Source organism: Populus trichocarpa, chromosome 14 (assembly GCF_000002775.5).
Source record: "Populus trichocarpa isolate Nisqually-1 chromosome 14, P.trichocarpa_v4.1, whole genome shotgun sequence".
Lineage (NCBI taxonomy): Eukaryota > Viridiplantae > Streptophyta > Magnoliopsida > Malpighiales > Salicaceae > Populus > Populus trichocarpa.
The window spans coordinates 4240224-4260464 of NC_037298.2; the positions used below are offsets into that span (position 1 = coordinate 4240224).

At 36.3% G+C, this 20241-nt stretch overlaps 4 protein-coding genes and 1 non-coding gene across 6 annotated transcripts; 1 reads left to right on the forward strand and 4 right to left on the reverse strand.

The window, feature by feature from the left end:
• Window positions 1-447: 447 nt before the first annotated feature.
• LOC7488889 (tubulin-folding cofactor D) lies at window positions 448-9506 on the reverse strand. The gene is made up of 17 exons (XM_024585173.2): window positions 9137-9506; window positions 8513-9060; window positions 8323-8425; window positions 7994-8170; window positions 6974-7165; window positions 5980-6096; window positions 5768-5872; window positions 5150-5320; window positions 4850-5065; window positions 4280-4478; window positions 3384-3589; window positions 3063-3287; window positions 2414-2971; window positions 2047-2316; window positions 1640-1684; window positions 1169-1354; window positions 448-1070 (listed from the first exon to the last, which is right to left on the reverse strand). Exons 1-17 carry the CDS (start codon window positions 9302-9304, stop codon window positions 780-782), a joined length of 3777 nt encoding a protein of 1258 aa, XP_024440941.2. The 5' UTR covers window positions 9305-9506; the 3' UTR covers window positions 448-779.
• A 143-nt stretch (window positions 9507-9649) lies between these two features.
• Window positions 9650-9722, reverse strand: TRNAE-CUC (transfer RNA glutamic acid (anticodon CUC)). The gene has a single exon. It is a non-coding gene; the product is annotated as a tRNA-Glu (tRNA).
• Window positions 9723-10498: 776 nt separating this feature from the next.
• LOC7497355 (pectinesterase inhibitor 9) lies at window positions 10499-11688 on the reverse strand. The gene has a single exon (XM_002320680.4). The coding sequence runs from the start codon at window positions 11368-11370 to the stop codon at window positions 10690-10692; it is 681 nt and encodes a 226-aa protein (XP_002320716.2). The 5' UTR covers window positions 11371-11688; the 3' UTR covers window positions 10499-10689.
• Window positions 11689-12200: 512 nt separating this feature from the next.
• On the reverse strand, window positions 12201-13939 carry LOC18105203 (protein GRAVITROPIC IN THE LIGHT 1). Its single transcript, XM_024584480.2, is given in 6 exon segments — window positions 12201-12548; window positions 12550-12711; window positions 12713-13044; window positions 13047-13109; window positions 13112-13309; window positions 13312-13939. Coding segments are annotated over 6 exon segments (1263 nt in total). The 5' UTR covers window positions 13682-13939; the 3' UTR covers window positions 12201-12410.
• Window positions 13940-17154: 3215 nt separating this feature from the next.
• On the forward strand, window positions 17155-19893 carry LOC7497357 (arginase 1, mitochondrial). 2 transcript variants are annotated; one of them, XM_024584458.2, is made up of 7 exons: window positions 17155-17322; window positions 17484-17611; window positions 17683-17842; window positions 17971-18104; window positions 18525-18734; window positions 19119-19229; window positions 19337-19893. In XM_024584458.2, exons 2-7 carry the CDS (start codon window positions 17486-17488, stop codon window positions 19595-19597), a joined length of 1002 nt encoding a protein of 333 aa, XP_024440226.1. In that variant the 5' UTR covers window positions 17155-17322; window positions 17484-17485; the 3' UTR covers window positions 19598-19893. The 2 variants fall into 2 exon arrangements, with proteins under 2 accessions (XP_024440226.1, XP_002320051.1); XM_002320015.4 differs by having other exon boundaries at window positions 17184-17322; window positions 17469-17611.
• Window positions 19894-20241: the final 348 nt, after the last annotated feature.

Genomic DNA, 20241 nt, shown 5'->3' on the forward strand with positions numbered 1-20241 from the left:
CATAATTGATCTTCAGGTCAATTACATGTCTTTTCTTCTAATCCGTCGATTTGATTATAAAAGATGATTTCATTGATGTTTTTTTAAAATTAATATTTTTTAATGTTTTTAAATTATTTTTGATGTATTATTAAAAATAAATTTTTTTAAAAAAAGTAATACATAAAAAAAAATTAACAATGAAAAAAAAATCTGTTCGAATAAAAATTTTCTTGAGCATATTTGATCCTGTTTTTAGCCAATTTAAACGAGAATAAAAAACGTTTTTAAAATTTTTTAAATAACATCTTATTATGTTTTTTTTATGGAAAAAACGAACCTCGGGAAAAACTAACTTTTTCCAAATAAAAAATTAGAAAAAACAGATTGGTAATTTTAGGGAGGCTTTATTAACAAAGCCCAGCCCAGTATATGTAAATCTTCCAAACAAAAAATTAGAAAAATGGATTGGTAATTTTAGGAAGCCTCTATTAACAAAGCCCAGCCCAGTATCTGTAAATTCTGAGCAAAACAGCAAACGTATTCAGGTTTGGTTTGGAACCAGATCAAGAAACACGCTACGACAAAAATTCACTCGTTTACACTGTGGACCGGCCATGACCTTCGAATGGGTCAGACGGCCCGCACATTTTACTGTTTTAGACATGGTACAATTTACAAAAAGGATACACGGACCAATCGAATTGTACAACTCCAAAAGTTAAAGAATCCTCGCTCCATGAGAAAAACCTTAGGAAACGTACCTCGGTAAAGCGGGAAGAGGGGTGTGGGGATATGAATCAAAACCCAGTTGACCCGACTAACGAGGAATATGATGCATTTTCATCATTCGTGGCAGGTTGTTTCTCGCTGTCCTTGTTTGGTAGTTTATCTCTGGGCTTGACAAGAAGTCCCAGTTCCACACCAGCCATCTCGTACAATTCTAATTTTTGAAGCTTGGTTGCCTCAACGTCTCCATCCCAGCAGGTTTCAGAAATAATTTCCAGTGCTTTCTCCATCTTGTCCTCAGGTACAAGATTCCCATTTTGTAGTAGGACGATGTAAACTTGTTCGGCAGAAGCTTTCCTGATCTGAGAGCAGAAGAGACAACGTAGATTTCAATTCACTGGGTTGCTAATCAACGAAAGAGTGTTCACACGCTATATAAATCAAATGCCAAATCCCAAACCTTGGGATATCGGTGGCCAAGCAAAGTGAGAAGATGAGTGAATGCCCGAGCATTGATGGTTTCCAAGAGTGAAGCAATATATCCAAGTATAGCAATACCAGAGTATAATTTTGCAAAGTCCTTGGATCCCTTCAACTCAACAGCAAGGGAATCCAAAACACTAGCACAGAAGACTGGAGTTTGGTCCTGGAAATTGAAATGGAAAGGTATTTCAGCATGTCGTCAAACCATGGAACAGAAAAATAACAAATCCGCCGGGAAATTTCATTCATGATTTCAATAGCAGCAGTTTGTATTTGTCCGAAGTAATGTTGAGATCTTCACTGTTAGTGACAGCAGATGTTTGCATCAATGAAATCAGAATCTGAAAGCAATATTCTTCCTGTGTACTAACAGTGAGATCCTCGCATCAATTTTACAAAAATAAGTAAATTGCGCAAGCCAACAGAAAAATAAGATAGGACAACTAACCTCCATATCCAAGAATATTTTTTTGCTGAAAAGAATCTCTATTGTCTGAAATACACAAGACTAATGGTCAGTATTCTGAAACTCCGTGAATAAACTTGAAATTCAGGGAAAAAAACAATACTTAGAATGTCATTGTCCCAAATTAAACAATGTGTACAGGCGCGCAAACATTTGTTACATAGAAATACTAATAGAAAGATGAAAAAAAAAGGGAAAAAAAAAGACAGCTCATCAGCTTATGGAGGGAAAATATGAATTGCAACTACCTAAGCATCATCAGCAAGATTCTTTAACTAAGCCTTTAAATAAAATTATTTTGCTATTAACTAGTCGCTGCAGGTTTACCTCAATTACTTGTTAAAACAGAGAAAATGCATATCTTTAAGAAAAAACAAAAATCCCATTACCTTCAAAGTGGGTACAATAACTCTATCACATTTCTTGTACTGTTGGAGAACCCAAAGCATGTCAGCAGATAGCATATGCTCTCTTGATCTTCTATCATTGGACTCTTCAGTTTCAACCGGTTGAAGATATTTCAATAATGCAGAGATTGAAGTCTTCCGTAAAGAATCTTGCAACCCACCAATCGAAATAACTAAACCAGACAATACAGGTCTGCTATAACAACTAAACCGGAGTAATTGTACAAAGCGTTGATATGAAAAGGTGGGTACCTACAAGCAAGCCACAATCACCTCCTTGTCAAAGAACTCAAATCACAAATAACAACTAAAATGGAGTAACTGTACAAACAGTGGACTGTAAACTTACTCCCCACTTTAAATCCGTTTCATTAGGAACAATTTCTTCCAGATTTTCTCTGTAAGGGATAAATGGAATAAATATAGCCTTGTTGTACAAAATCCTCTGCAGAACCTTTGCAGCAGCTTCTCTTATTTTGTCCATCTTCTCCACAGCTTGCTTAGCAATTCCGCCAATCACATTGGTTGCGAGATTTGCATCAAAAAATGAGACCACCTGGTTATTATCAGCCACATCATTATTAGGCCTCTCTGACACAGACTCAACACCATGTGCTTTTCCATTGGAATCCTTAATGCAAAGGATGTATGTACATGTTTCAAGGCCTTCCATAGCAGCCTCACGAACCCAAGAACCCACATCACCTCTGTTATCAACAGAATAGTCATCAAGAGCTTTAAATAAGCTCAGCATAACTTCATTTTTTATCAGATGATACAGAGACATGCCATCCTCTCCACAACAAATACTGGAACAGTCTCTTTCCTGAGTTAATGTCTTCAACACTAGTATGAGTCCTTTGACAGCATTAACTCGTGCTTCAGCATCTCTGTCCTCAGGTTTATTCTATAGAGATTATCCACAAACATGAGTCAGAAGTCCAGTACGATCCAAAGCAAGAGTTTTTAATAAGAATCACAACTTTCACGACACGCACCTCTATCATGCAAGAACTAGAAAGCTTCAGAAGCACATCTCTCCACCTGTTAGCCAAAAGTTCATATGGCAAAACACCTAGCGCCATTGCAGATCCTCTTCTTACGGCAACATTTTGATCAGTCAGCTGTTCCAGGTATTTTGATGTTATACTGCTGGCACCTTCATTATTTGTGGTGACGAGGTATGCTCGAACGAAGTGTTCTAGGGCTTTAACAGCATCATTCTGTACATGTTTGGAGCAATAGATTCATCAATTCAGACTATCAGCAAGAAAAAAAAAGGTACTGGCAAAGAAAATCTAACATTACAACACAAGCACCTGTATTTGAGAATTAGGATGCCGTAAATTTTCGCTAAGAGTATCAAGCAGACTCCTTTGTATCTTTTCTGGTAATAACAAATGCGATGATGAGATACATTCAATGAACCGAGAAACAGCAGAACGCATTATTTCTCCACCCTTCCCGCGATAAAGTCGTGCTTTCTCAATAGCAGGAACTACACCAGCAACTTGTTTCTGTTTTTCTACAAAATAAAAATAGCAGATACTAAAACCTGGTTTATGCAAGTCGTAAGCTCAAGCTTCTTCCTTGAACTGGGATTCTAGAACCAGCATAGAGAAGATAGCATAAACTGAGTTATAAAATTTTGCCCATGTACCAATTCTTATCCATCAAATAAACAGGAATCTCATTTCCTCAAAATGAGAAAGAGTGAAAACCCCCAAACCTTGTTTTGCAGCCATCTCACAACAAAACAACTGAGTTAGTGCAGTTCACATCCAGCATGAACTTTAATTATTGTCTAAGATTTCAAAAAGTTACTTCATTTGAAATCTCAACAATCATTCATAAAAGAAAAGCATGTGGACAACAAGTAATTTTCCTATGTGATATATTAATAATGTAGAGGATATAATCAAATTGGTTGTATCCAATCTGGATTTCTTTCTCAATATCATTTCTTTTTCTCTCACATTGTTAGAAAAACAAACTCTGAAATTATTCTAGCATAGTATTAATCACATAAATAGCCTTAAAGCTACAAGCTCTTAAGGATATAAGCATAAAATGGGAATAAAATAAAAAATCCTAAAAGTTTGTATTTTTAGAAACAGAGGAACCATGCACATTAAATCTCTGAAAGTTCAAATAAAAAGTTTTCATTGCATTTGTGAGAAAAAGAAAAATTGAAAGAAGAAAAAAGAGTACTAACCAGTGGCAAGAGCATAGTCAAATCGGTGCAAAGCCAAAACAATTTCTGCAGTTGCTAAGGTTGCACCATGGCGCATGCAAAGATCAGATGAGAGAGTAGAAGGAATTAATTTCTCCAGAACAAAGCTTGCAAAATACTCGGGGTCATATTTGACAAGAGCAGAAAGGGCTTCTCCAGCAAGTTCTCTCAAGCCTTTATCCTAAAGTAACCAGCTACAACAGTCATGCACTTAAAACTACAACAACAGTAAAAACCATATGACATGCAAGAGCTAAGCCAAATAACTTATGTTGTGCCAAGTGCTATGAGCATTTTACATCTGATAATCCTAGGCAAGCCAACAGATACCCACCCCAAAACCTCAAAATGAAAAAGGTTGTTGAACTTAACTAAACTTGATGATGCAATGCAACCAAGGTAGCAATGACCAAGGTCATATATCATCTCTAGTCTCAACAGATAATTTGAAACGAAAAGATAAGACAAAAGCAAAGAGAAATAGATATAGCTAGCATCATTGTAGAGATAAAACATAGAAGAAGCACAAAATATAAGTGCTTGAGAGCATACCCAGTGACCAATCTTGTTGTGCAGCAGTTCTTCTGCAAACGGATAAAGGTATCCTTCATACTGAGCAATGTAGACAGCAACATGGAGGTAAGAGTTTACTCGTGAAGAAAGTGAAAAATAATCTGCGGTATTCACTATGTCAATGCCATGTGGGTAGTTCCCTTGTCTTCCAACATTCTCCTGAAAAGCAGCTGCAGCTGCTCTTCTGCAATTGACCTAAGCATCATGCATCATAAGCTTTGACATTGACATTGGTACAATAGGAAAAGGCTAGTATATCCTATCAGAGAGTACTCGCACCTCGCGGTCATAGCAGGCCACTGTTAACAGGTGTGGAGCAAGCTGTTCCAATACATATCTCATATCAACGTGATAATATGCACGGCCAAATGCCCAACAAACATAGGCAGCAGCATCTCGAACATGAGACCCTACACTATGTGGACCTCTTCGAATATCATAATGCAGCGCCTGTTGAGAAAAATATAATATTGTTCAATTCCAATAAATTGATGCTTTGAGTCTTAGCACTGGTAAAAACAACCATTTTCTACTGCTTATAAGCCAATAGACAATATAGATGTTGAGAGAGGAGAAGCCAATAAAACTGCAAAAAATTAGTTCACAATCACACCAGTGCTCATCGTCCATGTGCAAAGTAGTTTATTCTTTCACTGGGTTTGACTTTTTTGCCTTTTGATGCTAAGAATAATTTACTTTTCAACCATTTCTTCTGTCTCCAAATAGAAAGAGATCAGGACTCATAACTAGAAACAGTTAAGAAAAGGAAAAAAGAAAATAAAGAAAGAACTGATAAACCAAAAATAATGCAAAATTATAAATGGTCCACAAATCTTTCAATAACGAATGATTTAGCAAGAAAGAAAAGATTATCCAATCAAAATGCAATCATCCTACCTTCACAACATAAGGAACAACTTTGGGAAGACTCATAGGCAACAACAATCCTCTACGTGCTAGTTCAGCAAGTGCCAGGCAAGCTCCATGCCATGAACCATCACCCTGGAAAGTTATGAAAGTTAATTATGGCTCTATACCTCAAAATTGGCAGAGAAGGATCAAAATACGAAGAAAATATGAAAAGAGAAAAGGAGAACATAGAAGCATACCTCTCCAGGTGAAAACAGCTCCAATATTGATGACAAGACCTCATCTGACAGAGCAGATGTCAATCGTGAAGTTATGCGGCCTATACCTTTGGCAGCAGACCAACGTACAACTGTGTCCTGCATTGTCAATGGTATCAACACAAAATTGTCCAGAAAAATGGTGAAATTAAAAACAAAGCATGTTCAACACCTTTTCATGGCTCTAATACGTTCTGTTCATTGACAGACAAGAATAGCAAAGAAGCAAAATGCACAACAGTACAATCCAGACAATCATGTCAAATTTTGAATCCGAGACTCCACACTTTATAAGGTGATTGAAACTTCAGACTAGGCTACACTGCTTGTTGCCAGGCATCATGACTAAAACATGGGACTCCTCGAGAGAGAAACAAACATGTAAACAATGCCTGCAGACCCACCTGTATTGACTGCAACAAGCACCTCAAGAAGAGGCCAGTGCATTTCACTAATTCTTATACCAATACACTTTATTTGTTAATCAGAAAGCATATCCAACACTCAGCACTCTTTCAAGGGTTGTAGAAATAATTGCTGGGCTTCATAGAAGCCTGGAAAGAGTGATGGTTTGTTTTATTTAACTTCATTATATTTTTCACTTCATACAATTCCTGAATCCTAAATGGGTTTTCATAAATATTCTTTAGTACTAATTTAAAGCTTTGAAAGATTTTTCTGGCGTTATACATAGTTTCCACTATGTTCCTCAGGCTGTGATTATATGTAGATCAGGAGCTCAACAGGGTAGTTACTTTATTAAGATGCCTGTATGTTATTTTAAATATAGCAGCTATTGATGAGATAACAAAGTACTGTCCCATTAATGATAACACTCATCTGCTTCTAATACTAACTTTTGGACAGAAGAATAGGAATGGGTAACATTTTATCCAAAATTTAACCTTTGAAGCTACTTAGTATTTGATTAAAGAAAGCAATAAGCTCTAAATGGAATCTCACCCTTTTGACATACCGTGTCTCTTAATCCAGCCAGTAACATCTCGATGATCTCTTCTACAGTTTCTGGAACATCCATGGCTTCATCTTCAAGGCAGTTTGCACTTTCTTCTGGTTTGACAGAATCAATATTCTCATCATGACTGCATTGATCGGCTCTTTTAGATACATTTAAGGAGACATTTTCCCCAAGAGAACTGGTCCTGCCCTATGGATAAGGCAAAAGAATGTCATGAGAGTAGCATTCTTTGTTTTGTGCTTTTGATTATTTAAATAATGGTAACAACTTTTACAAAATAATCATGTTAGATATAAGCAACAAGAAGTGATAGAGACTAAATAACTAGAACACACAAATGAGAATGAGATAAATAATTAAGGAGCTTATAGTTGTATATACCATACGAGTTACACACATAGCCATGCACTCAAGAAGTGGATACAAGTGAGGATCTAAAAACCAGCAGGTTAAAGAACTATTGATAATGTTAAGGGATAATGGCCCCGGCATTTTGCAAGGAAAAAAACCCTCAAATCTGTCCTTAGTTTATCATTAATTCCCACTTTGGAGATGCAAAGCGGTCTTGTCCACCTGACATAACAAAAAAGCATGACAAGTGACACACAGGATGGCTTGGCACCCTGCATGCCCTGCGAACTTCAATTTCCACAAGATACATGAGTCATGTTACAAGCTGAACAGCCAATGTACTGATATCATATGAAAGGCACAGAGATAATCGCTGGCCATGGGACATGTCAATATTGATGTTGAAAGAGTAGTTTCTTACATTTATTGCACAGAAACCAGAAGGAAGATTCTAATTAATTATGCACATGTTAAAATTGTACTTTTATTCTGAACTTGGTACTAAAATGCAAAGTCCTTTGTAAGCAAAAGATTCGTAAAAGAAACTTTCAAACTAGAACATGTTTTAAAATTTTCCTGAAGATAGTTAGCAGCTCCCAAGGCCATACATTTGTCAAAACCTTGAAGTTTAAACCAGGATGTCCATAAATATTTAGCAATACTAACCACATAACACCAGGCTGGTGAACGAGGAGGGAGGCAAGTAAGACCTATCCGTTGTGTTAACTTCACCAAATACTTGCGAAGCAAAGGACTATGAGCAGCAGTACCGGACTTTTCCAGCAATGACACATCAGTCCAAACAGTGGAAACCACACCCATTAACCCTTTGCGACCACCAGCCTGACCACAACAAATAGTATATGAGAAAACTATAAATTAAACAAGACAAAGAGAAATGCACACAAGAAAGAATACAAACAAAAGGCATCATCCATTTCCCATGCAAAACTTATTTGCATCATAACAATATGACAAAATCAACAAAAGCAAACCTTGAAAATGGCAGCCAATGCCTCCACAGCACCCAATAACTGAAAGTGAGACGAGAAATCATCTGTGCCAGAAGATAAAACTTCATGTGTCCATTCAATAAAGCTGAAAAATAAAAACAAAATACAGATATTCAACCATGCTTATCCAACAATGCTTCAAAATAGACACCAACAAGAGCAATGTTAAAACCTGGTAAAGGCCATTGGCATATCAGGACGCGAAATAAGCTTAGAGAGCACTAATCCAGCCATAGTCCGCATAGGACCAGCATTCGAAAGATAATCTTTAGAAAACTTCAAAATCCTCAAAACAAGAGGAGCTAACTCAAGTTCACCGAGCTCATTACTACTGGCAATACTAGTATCAACAGAAGAAATATCAAACGGAACCAGAACAAGAATAGAAAGCCACAAAAGCATCACACATTTCGCCTCCATCTCTCCCTTACTTTCCTGCCTCAACGAGGTAACAGAATTCGCGCCATGGCATTTCTCTAACAGAGAAACCGCAAGCTCTAAATCCGAAACTTGATGCGGAAAAAACTTAATAACCGCCTTGTAACCGCAAACGGTAACTAATGTGTAAATAATAATACAGATCGGCTTTATTATTTCAAGAATTTCATCCGATTCAAAACCTAATTCGATCGTTCGAGTACGAATAATTTGCATTAATGGAGAAACTATACTCTCCAGGTACGGCTCCAGTAGCTCACCCTGCTGCTGATACTTATCCATCTGCATAAAAAATATTATAATAAAAATTACAAAAAGAAACAACAACAAAAGTTGGAGAGAAAGCGGAGAGTAGTACAATGGAGCGGATCTTGTGGACGGAGGAGAGATCGGAGACTTGTTGATTGGAAACGATGTCGTCAAGGAGGGATTTGACGAGTTTCCATTCCTGTAAGAAGTATTTTTGGAGAACTGTATCTTTGGAATCGTGCTCATCGTCTTCATCTACTGATTCCGATACCGGCATTTTAAAGAAGAGTCGGAACTTCTCCGGTTGCGGCAGTCTTTGTTGATATGGAAGAGAGGGAAGAGAAAGGAACGATTGAATTCCCGCCTGGATTTATTTAACACTGTCTTTGATCTAAAATGGAGAGTGTGTTTTACAAATACCTGTAAAAAAAAATGGTCTGTTGCGAGTGGCTGTACGTTGTGCTAATATTTGTTGTACACTGGTTAGTTAAAAAGGTTATAAAATGTTTCTAGGGTTTATATCATTTGGATTTTATTTTAAAGGTGCTGAAAGATCTGGTACGGTTATAAGCAAACATTCATTCCGTGCACCCGCTCAGAGGGTGAAAATGGAACTCAAAAATTCCGTTGCCGGGACTTGAACCCGGGTCTCTCGGGTGAGAGCCGAGTATCCTAACCAACTAGACTACAACGGATTGGTTGACAAAGTGATCTAGTATTATATTTATATTTTATATTATTTTTTTCTTAATTAACGAATTAATTTTCCGACAATTTAAATAATTCATGTGGAGAATATATATGCTAGCTCAATTGAGAGATTACAATATAAAAACAATCCCTTCTCATGACCTTTATTTTATTTCCATATGATATCTAGCCAAATATATTAATTGAGGTATTGCTTCTAGCTCCTTAAAGCATGTAAAATCCTTGCTTTAAGATCTAGCTTGCTTTATGATCTTCATGCCATTGCTTCAAGTTTTGTTTAGGTCTTTACTAAGTTTGAGAACCGTTGTTTTATGGCACCATTAGCATAGAGCTAACAATCTAAATAAGATAGCTATATAATTAATATTGGATATTAAATGTGTGTTTAACGGTATTTTTTAAAATATTTTTTACTCGGAAATATATTAAAATAATATTTTTTATTTTTTAAAAAATTATTTTTTTATATTAACATGTTGAAATAATTTAAAAATATATATATAAAAATTCATTTTAAGCAATAAAATCTGATGATGCTTATTTCTAGGCTAATGGTTTTAATTCTCGGCTAATGGTTTGATCATCACAGGCTCATATATATACATTTGAAGAGAGTTCTGGATGGATTTATTGCGACGGACTAGTTATATAGGTCAAAGGTTTAGATAAATCCGGGGGGTGGGTTAAAATTCATCAACTGCGTTGGATGTAGGAAAAAATATTTCCACAGCTTATGCAAAAGGATGGGATTGCTATTCAGTTATTACTGATTCTTGAATGTAATTTGTTTTACTTTCACTTTGTATATAACTTTACAAGAAATTCACAGAACTCACACTCACAAATGCCTCCTTTGAACACTTTCGTGCATACATCTATATTACACAATAAGAAATGTTGAACTACAAAGTTCGATCCAGATACATAAGCAAAGCTTAATTACATCTAGACTTATGGCTTGTACTTTGCAGCATACCGGTGAAACAAGGCTAATGCATTGCTAGCAGTCTGAGCCACGTTCAAAACCTTGGCCTTAATCATGGCCCTTGACTTGTTCATATTCCTCCCCGGAAACCCATCCAAACAAGTGCTAGCATCAGTCATGGCAGAGCTTACAAAAGTTTCAACATTACTTATGTGCCAAAAGACGTTATCACCTCCTTCAGCATCTGGGCGTTCCAAGCGATGGAGCTCTCTAACTGATTCACTAAGTTGATCCACGCTATTACCAATTTGATCTAAGCAGTCTTTCACTGCTTGGTAATCCTTGGATTTCCTTGCCTTGAGCTCCTTAACCACTTTCAACATGAATGTTCTTGTTTGGAGGGCCTTGTATAGGCTCACGGATAAGGCAGCTTGGGCTAGTTGCTGTGGAGTTTGTATTGTCATTGAGTTTGCAGAGACTGATAGGTATTGGATGCACAGGGATGGATAAAGGGTCTTAGTGCATGCGTTTTCGATGTAGGCCCGAGACCGGGAGCGTCTTGGAAACCTAACTGGTTTCTCCGCGCCCGTAATGCAAACTAGAGAGAGTAGTAGAAGCAGTATGAAAAGACTGAGACGAGCCATTAATGTTGAAGGTTGTAGAATTGAGAGGGAAAGGAAATATGTCAAACACTGAGTTGAGGACATTAGGATGAGGTAATGTGTGCATATAAAGAGGCTGTCACATGCTAGAACTTCATCTACTTGATTTAATTACGTACACGTTACTTGTATTAAACCCAAATTATACTCAATTGGTCCTTGAAGAAAGCCTAATAGAAAAGAGGATTATACTTATCTGGGTCGGTCAAATCATTAACACTAAACCTGCATCATCAAGAGTTTCTTAGATAGGCAGTAATGGAAAACAAACCTTAATACAAAGATAATGGTTATCTAAACCTTAATTTAACCATAAAACACTGGCACGGTTTCTCGGGAAGGAGCACGTTCATCTTGTTGGTCAATGTTTCAGGGTCTTTAAGTTTATTATTGATTCAGAAAATTGGATCAATTTGACAGAAGAGGCCATATGATGATCCCTTCCATGTAACGCATTGATAAATCACGTAAACTTTTCACTTGGAATGGCCAGAATTAGTAGGATCAACTGATTATCTGATCCCTGCCGTTGGATCAGTTGTGCTAGAGAGGATTCGGCGATGCCCGCGGCGGCCTGTCTATAAACATGGCAATAGCTATTATTTATTGCCAACAAGAATCATAGACTAGGTCTTCCAGGAAATTCAAAGGCATTTTTAATAATGTAGGGTCTTAAAGTCGTGTTCAATGGTGACGATACCTCGCAAACCATGTGCTACTGAGGATGAGTAATCTTTCGGCAAGAATCAACCACAAGCTCAATCATATCCACTTTTTTTATTCTCCTGCGGATCCTCGAGCACAACTTATACTTGTTTTCCATTAATAGGATTATCTTACATTTTCGTCGATCCATCCCAGAGATGATACCACAATTCCAAGCAAGACACACAAGTAAATAGCACTGGTTTTCTCTTAACAATTTACTGATCATGAGACGGAGATGGAGACAGAGTGAGGGGCAGTGAGGATATGAAGGCTCGTCTAATCTCATTCAACGAGAAATACAATTGCATAGATTACGACATGATACAACGAAACACACCACATAAACAATACAGCAAAGATTTGTTCAGGTTTGGTAATCATTCAGCAACCTTCACACCTGAGAGATAAACAGGGCTCTGAATCACACTGCCTCCTATCCAAAAACCAGGCATAACCATTAGGCCAACCCTAGGCTTTGGATCATTTTCATCCAATATCAGATTTTTTACGACACTTAATTTCCATATAAACCTCTGAGAACTCACTTCCTCTCATAACTTGGAAGACCTTGACATTTGGGTCAAAGGAATAAGCAAGCCTGTGAGAAAGCCAGATCGACTTGGCCAGTTTCAAGAAGGCCTGGTAGAAGGGCGTTCTTGGATGCCCTCCCCTTTTTTTTATAATTTCGCTGATCTAAATTTCCAAAGAATGAAGCCTCCAACTTTGGGTGAACCACCACCAGGTACTTGCTCGTGCAAAATTTCCCAAAAACAGAATTTGGGTTCTGACATAGCATGTCTAAAGGATCCATTTCCCTCGTAGCAAGAAATTGATGAAAGAAACTCTCCTTTGAAACTGCCCCGCCGTCTGCTTTAATTGAGAAGTTCTCGTGATGAAACCCAATGAACATTCTTTGAGATATATGAGACTCAAATGCATACTGTTTGTGAGCTCTCTTTGCATAAACAACGTTGGATTCAATGGAGTTAGCTGCGGCATCAAGATCCCACCAGCTGCTTTCATCATATTGATCAATGTTTTAGAAAAATTATGAATGGCTTTGAATGCAGTTTCTATGCAGATGTGAAGAGCTCTGGGGTCAGATCCACAGAATAAAAGCCATTTTCATCTCCAGAACCCTCTGATTCTTCGGTTGACAAACCCCTGAGCTTAAGATTCTTTTCCAGTTTTGCTCGTTTCTGGTTTGCTTCCTCAATCATCTGCTCAGACTGAAGAATCTCAGAATCTTTATTCTGGATTTCAGGTTGGAATTTTTCACCATAACCTCGTATGTTTTGAGCAGGCTCAGTTGTTCTTGGATCTCTGCAGCTAACCGAGAGTCCTGAGGAGAAACACATATTGGTTTGGGGTTATTTTCCCTGTAGATATAATTTAGCTCGGATAGATTTTTCAGCTCAGAAATTACAGCTTTGTCAAAAGCTTGTATTTTATCAGGATCATAGGGAGTATGAGCAGCTTGGAGCTGAATGTATGCTGACTTCAGAGAGGAGATGTTGGTAAATATTTTGGATATCAAGGCTTCCCCAGCTTCTGGATTTTGATTTGCAGAATCTTCCATGGGTTGAGGGTGGACCTTCTGACATTTGTTCTCACGGGGTTGATTATCTTTCAACCCAGTGGGTTGCATATCTACTTTCAACGGATGGGTAGTCTAGTAGGATTCTTTCTGAAAACACAGCAGTGTGGCACAACCTGCAAATTAACTCCCACAAAAGTGTGGATAACATCCAAGACTATCAGCAAGGCAAGAAAGCAGAACTCAGGCAATTCCCAGTAACACATGCTAAATCCAAAATAAGCCTAAACAAAGTCCAAATTAACAAAACTCTGGCTCATGCCATTGAGCAAACTGAATGGAGAATGCTATGTGTTGCTATCTAATTTCTAATCCATATTTTTGATAAATTTTCAGAAAAAAAACAAAAATAACTTCAAAATACATTTGAAAATTTAAATTATTCTGAGATGAAGTTGAAAATACTAAAAATAATATAAATATATCAAAATGTATTTTTTTGTTAGGGTTTTCATTGTTTTTTACTATTTTTAGTTTTTTCTAAAAATTTATCAAAAACATTAATAAAAAATTAGATAGCAAAACTGTACATAATGCAAGAGCAATCTTGTGAGCAGTGATCACATATCAGTTTATGTGAAATGACAAAAATGTTTAATAAATACATTCAAGAAAACAAAATCTTTCTTCTCGTCGCATACAACACTCCAAATTCACAAGATGATACCCCAAACATTGTTAATGAAACTTTAAAGGGTGAAACCCGTAGAAGTATAAGCAGCTAGTATCCACGGATTGAAGAAGCCAAAGATGTCATGAGGTGTATATCAACATGACCCCAACAGGACAAGAGAGTCAGGAATGTCAGTCTACCACACACAATCACATTTTCTTTAAATAAAAGATTGCATGTGGTGGGAGTTGTGTGACTGTTTGGATGAGAGATGAGAGGTAGTTTGTGTTTTTTTTTATATAGTAAAAAACATGTTTTTTTAGCTTTTAAATATATAGTTTGTGTTTAAATGATATTATACTTTTAAAAAAAATACCACTATACCTCCAAGCCAAACAATTCTACCAAAACCCATTGATAGGAGGCAAATCCCAATAACAAATTGATTAGAAGGAAAACCTTCTGTGCTCGACAGTTGAGCCCAAAGAATCAGGAGCCCAGACATAGGACACCAACTAAAACCTTAATATTGTTAGAGAACTACTTAAATTATGGATCCTAATGATGCATGAAAGATCTGATATCGGCTCAGTTCTTGAATACTCAATCTGATTGCAGGACCTTATTCTGGCACAACTAAAATATAGTTGGTCATCCATGGTAAAAGTTTAGGACCAAAAGATTTGCTTCCTCTGTGGTCTCAGGTTCGAGCCCTGTGGTTGCTCATATGATGGCTACTGGAGGCTTACATGGTCGTTAACTTCAGGGCCAATGGGATTAGTCGAGGTACGCGCAAGCTAGCTCGAACACCCACGTTAAACTAAAAAAAAAATATAAGGATTTTAATAGCTAGTTTGGAGGGAAAAAATATTAGCTCCAGTTCGGTAGCAAATCTAAAGCTGACAAAAAAGTACAAGCGAGTAAAAGAAAAAGAAAAGACCACCAAGCATCGATCCAAAAATCCCCTATTATCAAAGGAAAAGCTCTTAGCATCACATCATGCCATCTATAGAAGAATTTTCAAAGTCAGTCCACCATTGAAAACAAGCTGATTTTCAATAACTCACTTGTCAGTCTATCCTAAAACGCCACAACTCACTTGACTAAATGTGCTGGAGATTTATGTAGTTATTAATTTTAAGATTTATAAAATTAGTTAAATTACATTTAAGCTATTTTAAATATTTACATTAATAATAATAAAAAAGTTCAATCCTCATTAGAAACTTGCAGCATGGAGTGGAGATTCGAACTTTACATATATTATGAGCTTGCAATGACTCACTTAACTAATGTGAGTCTCAGTAGAAACTTGCCGAGTAAACTGAAGATTCGAACTCTATGTATATCATGTGCTTGCAATATATATCCTACGTGTATCTTATAGTTAGAGAATATTTGAGTCTAAAACTCCAAATATGGCATGCATTCCCAATATGTGCATATGCTATAATAATCAACTTGATTCAGACAAAGGCAAGTCACAGCATGGAACAACATTTGACTCGTCAAAAGAACATGCTTCGAGCACAGGTAGAGAAATCCATACATAAAAATACACAAATAACCAGAATTATGTGATTATAACTTCAAATCTGGCACTTTTACTCTTTCACGAACCAAAACAGAATCAACTAAAACTTCAAAAACACTCATACCAGTTCCCATTTTTGGCCCTTAGAATTATATTTCTTTTCACTTGATTGCTTAAATGGAATTGAATAAGAAAAAATTCATCTGAATCATGAATAAACTAATATTCTTACTTTATCTGTATTTACTTACTAATTAAAAAACAATCATTTCCGCGATTTAGAGTATATTTAGAAATATATTGGTGACTGTGTTTTTAAATATTTTTTATTTAGAAATATATTAAAATAATATTTTAATATCAAATAATATTACTATATAAAAAAAATTTAATTTTCAAAAAACATGGTTTAAAAACATTCTCAAACATTACATGTATTCGCAAGGACAAAAAAAATGCACCTGGAAGTAAGTGACGTCAGTTCCCACTTTTGAGATGGTTAGTTCGTCGATTTGCCTAGTGACTCGGCAAATCACCATAATTGACGACAGACGTCATCACTCTCCCTCTGTCTTTTGTCCTTGCATGACTTTCCTCCAGGACCGCTCCTTTTTCAGTTCAATAGACAAATCTACCCTTCATTTTAGTAAAGCTTGTTTGTTTATTTATTTATTTATTTTCCACATTGGATGCCCGCCCGTAAGTGTCTTTTATCCAATATTCTTTTCCTTGTCAACATAAATCAAATTTTAACTTTATATTGGAAAACCAAATCTCCTTTATAGATGCACTCTATCTTTCTTTTTCCTTTAATTATTATGTTAATTTTTTTTTAAATTACCTTTACCAAAAAATATTCAAAAATAAATGTAGATTTTACAAAATGTTAGCTATTCAGCATTATAAATTGTTTTAAATAAAAGAAGTGTTATATTTAATTTTTTTCATCATATAAATAATACTCAAAATACATTACATATTATCTAAATAACATAAATTTATTGTATGATCCATGTAAAAGCATATAAAACAAGAGAGAATAATAAGAGTGGTTCGTGATAATTAAGCTTTTAACATATTGAATTGTTAATTAAATAGATCATGTATACACTTTTTAAACACAAACCATATCTTCAAAAACTAAAAAATATATTTTTTATTTAAAAAAAACATAAACTACTTCCCATCTAAAAACACACTATGCATCCACTGTTAGCCAATCACTTGTTACTTGAAAAATCAATAAGAGAAGTGCCCGTTCTTGCCAAGGATGATAGAGTCTTTTCAATTCATAAACTCGACGAGTGCTCGAATCATTGTAGCAAAATCAAACATTCATTCTGAACCATATTATATAATAAAATAAATCCAATATCGCACCAACCCGCATTACCTATTTATTATTATTATTAATAAACAAAAAACAAAAAAAAAAAACCAGATCATACTCCAGCATAGGAATTCTGAACGGCCATTTCTCCTTAAATAAGCGCCAACTCCCCAAATCCCTTTGCTGATTCTTCTGCTAATCACTGTTTCCTATTGGTAAACAAAAACCATCACCTTCTCTTTCTTTTACTGCTGGAGAAATTGAAATCGTGCTAGAATTTTGATGATCAAGCTTTTGTTAATTAATCTTTGGATTTAAATTATGATTAGTACGAGAATCGGTTTAGGTGATTAAATTTTAGTTTTTGTTTTTGCAGATATGAGAGGAATCCATTACTTGTCAAAGCTGAAAGCTGCAAATATCCCTCCCGAATTGCTAGAAAAAGGCCAAAATCGGGTCATCGATGCTTCTCTCACGCTTATTCGCGAGCGCGCTAAGCTTAAGGTATAATTATAATTATCTTAATTGCAATTAAATAACTTGTAATTATTTTATACGTTCGTTTATTCTCACAGGGAGAACTCTTACGCGCATTAGGAGGTGTTAAAGCATCTGCAACGCTTCTTGGAGTTCCTTTGGGACATAATTCATCGTTTCTTCAAGGACCGGCGTTTGCTCCTCCGCGTATTAGAGAGGCCATTTGGTGTGGCAGCACGAATTCGAGCACCGAAGAAGGTTGTGAGAACAGTCTCTTTTTTTTTTTTTTTATTCTGCTTATTGTTGGATTGTTTTTGAAGGGGTCCGATTTGATTGATGATGTTAAAATTGATTAATGCTGAGATAGGAAGCTTGGCTGCTCGCAGGTAAAGAATTAAACGATCCGCGGGTGCTAACTGATGTTGGTGATGTTCCGGTTCAAGAAATACGAGATTGTGGTGTGGATGATGATAGACTGATGAATGTTATTAGTGAATCGGTCAAGCTAGTAATGGAAGAGGTGATTGCTTTTATCTTTGGGATAATTACAAAATCTCTTGTTTTTAATAACATTTTACATCCTGGACATTGCATTTTGTTTGATTTTTTTTAATAACATTCTTTTGTTTGATCTAGGATGGAAAATGTAATTTATAAAAATATATAATTTATAAAAGCATGGAGGAAAAGTAAAGTTCAGATCAAACCACGAGGGTTTTTGTAATTATCCTTTTTTTTTATTACCATATACTATTTTCTAATTTTGCAGTTCAGCATCTGTTCCGAGAATCGAGTTAATTTCTGTTTTCCACGTTTAATTTGTATGGTATCAGTGATTCTGATAAGTGGGAATTTTAGGAATTTTCAGAAGTTTTTTTCTGAATGAATGTCAGAGGCTAAGAAACTGAAGGTTTTCAACTTGTTTGATGAACTCTTTCAGGACCCATTGCACCCGTTAGTCTTAGGTGGTGACCACTCAATATCTTTTCCTGTGGTAAGAGCTGTCTCTGAGAAGCTTGGGGGACCTGTAGATATTCTTCATCTAGATGCCCATCCTGACATCTATCATTGCTTTGAAGGAAATAAGTATTCTCATGCTTCTTCGTTTGCCCGAATCATGGAAGGTGGTTATGCTCGGCGGCTTTTGCAAGTATGTGTGTATGTCTCAATATGCTTTTCTGTGTCTCATGTTTTGTGGTTAATTTAGCATATATTTCTACTTTCAAGCTGCGGTGTTAACTTTCTTGGTTCATGTAATTTATGTTTGAAGCTAGAATTGATTATGATATGATAAATACCCAATTCAAAAGGTGTAGATTGGTGATATCCCTTTAAACCTTCCAGTGTGATTGTATTACAAAAGCTTCTGGTTATTGCAATATCGGTTCTTAAAGTTGAGGGAAATGATATGTATTTTTCGCTCATTGTTTCGAAAGTTACAAGTGCATCTATTGTTTGCATCCAAGATTTTGAGTGTGAAGATAGCTGATATTTTTCTTAATGTTATATTGATGAGCTTGAATGCTGACTTTAGGTGGGTATCAGATCAATAACAAAAGAAGGGCGTGAGCAAGGCAAACGGTTTGGAGTAGAGCAATATGAAATGCAAACCTTCTCAAGGGATCGGCAGATGTTGGAAAATCTGGTCTCACTCTCTCCCTCCCCCCTCACACACGCACACACACAACATATACATGTAAAAGTTGGTTTAGGGATTTAACACGTTTTTATTTATGGTCTGTTCTTGGACAGAAACTAGGGGAGGGTGTAAAAGGTGTGTATATCTCAATTGATGTGGACTGCCTTGATCCTGCCTTTGCTCCTGGTGTATCTCATATTGAGCCTGGTGGTCTTTCTTTCCGTGATGTTCTCAACATTCTCCACAACCTTCAAGCTGATGTTGTTGCAGCAGATGTGGTTGAATTCAATCCGCAACGTGACACTGTTGATGGAATGACTGGAATGGTTGCTGCTAAGCTGGTAAGGGAACTGGCAGCAAAAATTTCAAAATGATGTTACAGTTCCCTATTGAGATGTTCCAAAGCTAATAAGTCCTTGCTCTCAACTCATAAAGTTTGAGCAAGTGGCCCCAAGATTCCATCACACAAAATTTTCCACCCTCTTTTCAAAGGCATCACCGGAGGAATTGCTGAACACTGACCTTCAAGTGAGATATCTGTCTCTTGTCACTCTAGTTCTCTGGTTGCTACAAAATTTTGGTAATAATTATTTTGTATTCCACACCAGGCGTATTGTTGTTCCTCTTCTCATGATTGAAAGTAAAAGAAGACTAATATTTTCGAGTTCAATATTGCTTCCCGTTATCTTCTTGCGTTTAAAATATTTAAATCTTGCATTTTGTCGCTCAAAGTGAATGTCAGATGTTGATGGTAGGATTCAGTATTGTTGTTTTTATTGCCAAATCTCGGTGCTAGCTAGGAGCTGAACTTTTTGGAATTTACCACTTGAGTTATCTCATATGCTCATGGATGTTATTTGTAAGATTTTAGTATTACAATCACTACCTAACAGAACAATTCAAGGCAGCTTTGAGAGCTGCAGTCTGTGTTATATCCGACGCAACTGAGCTGTGACAGACGTTCAAGGCTGAAACAAGGCAAGATTCGTTAGGCGTTTTAGTGGAAGTATAAAAGCTG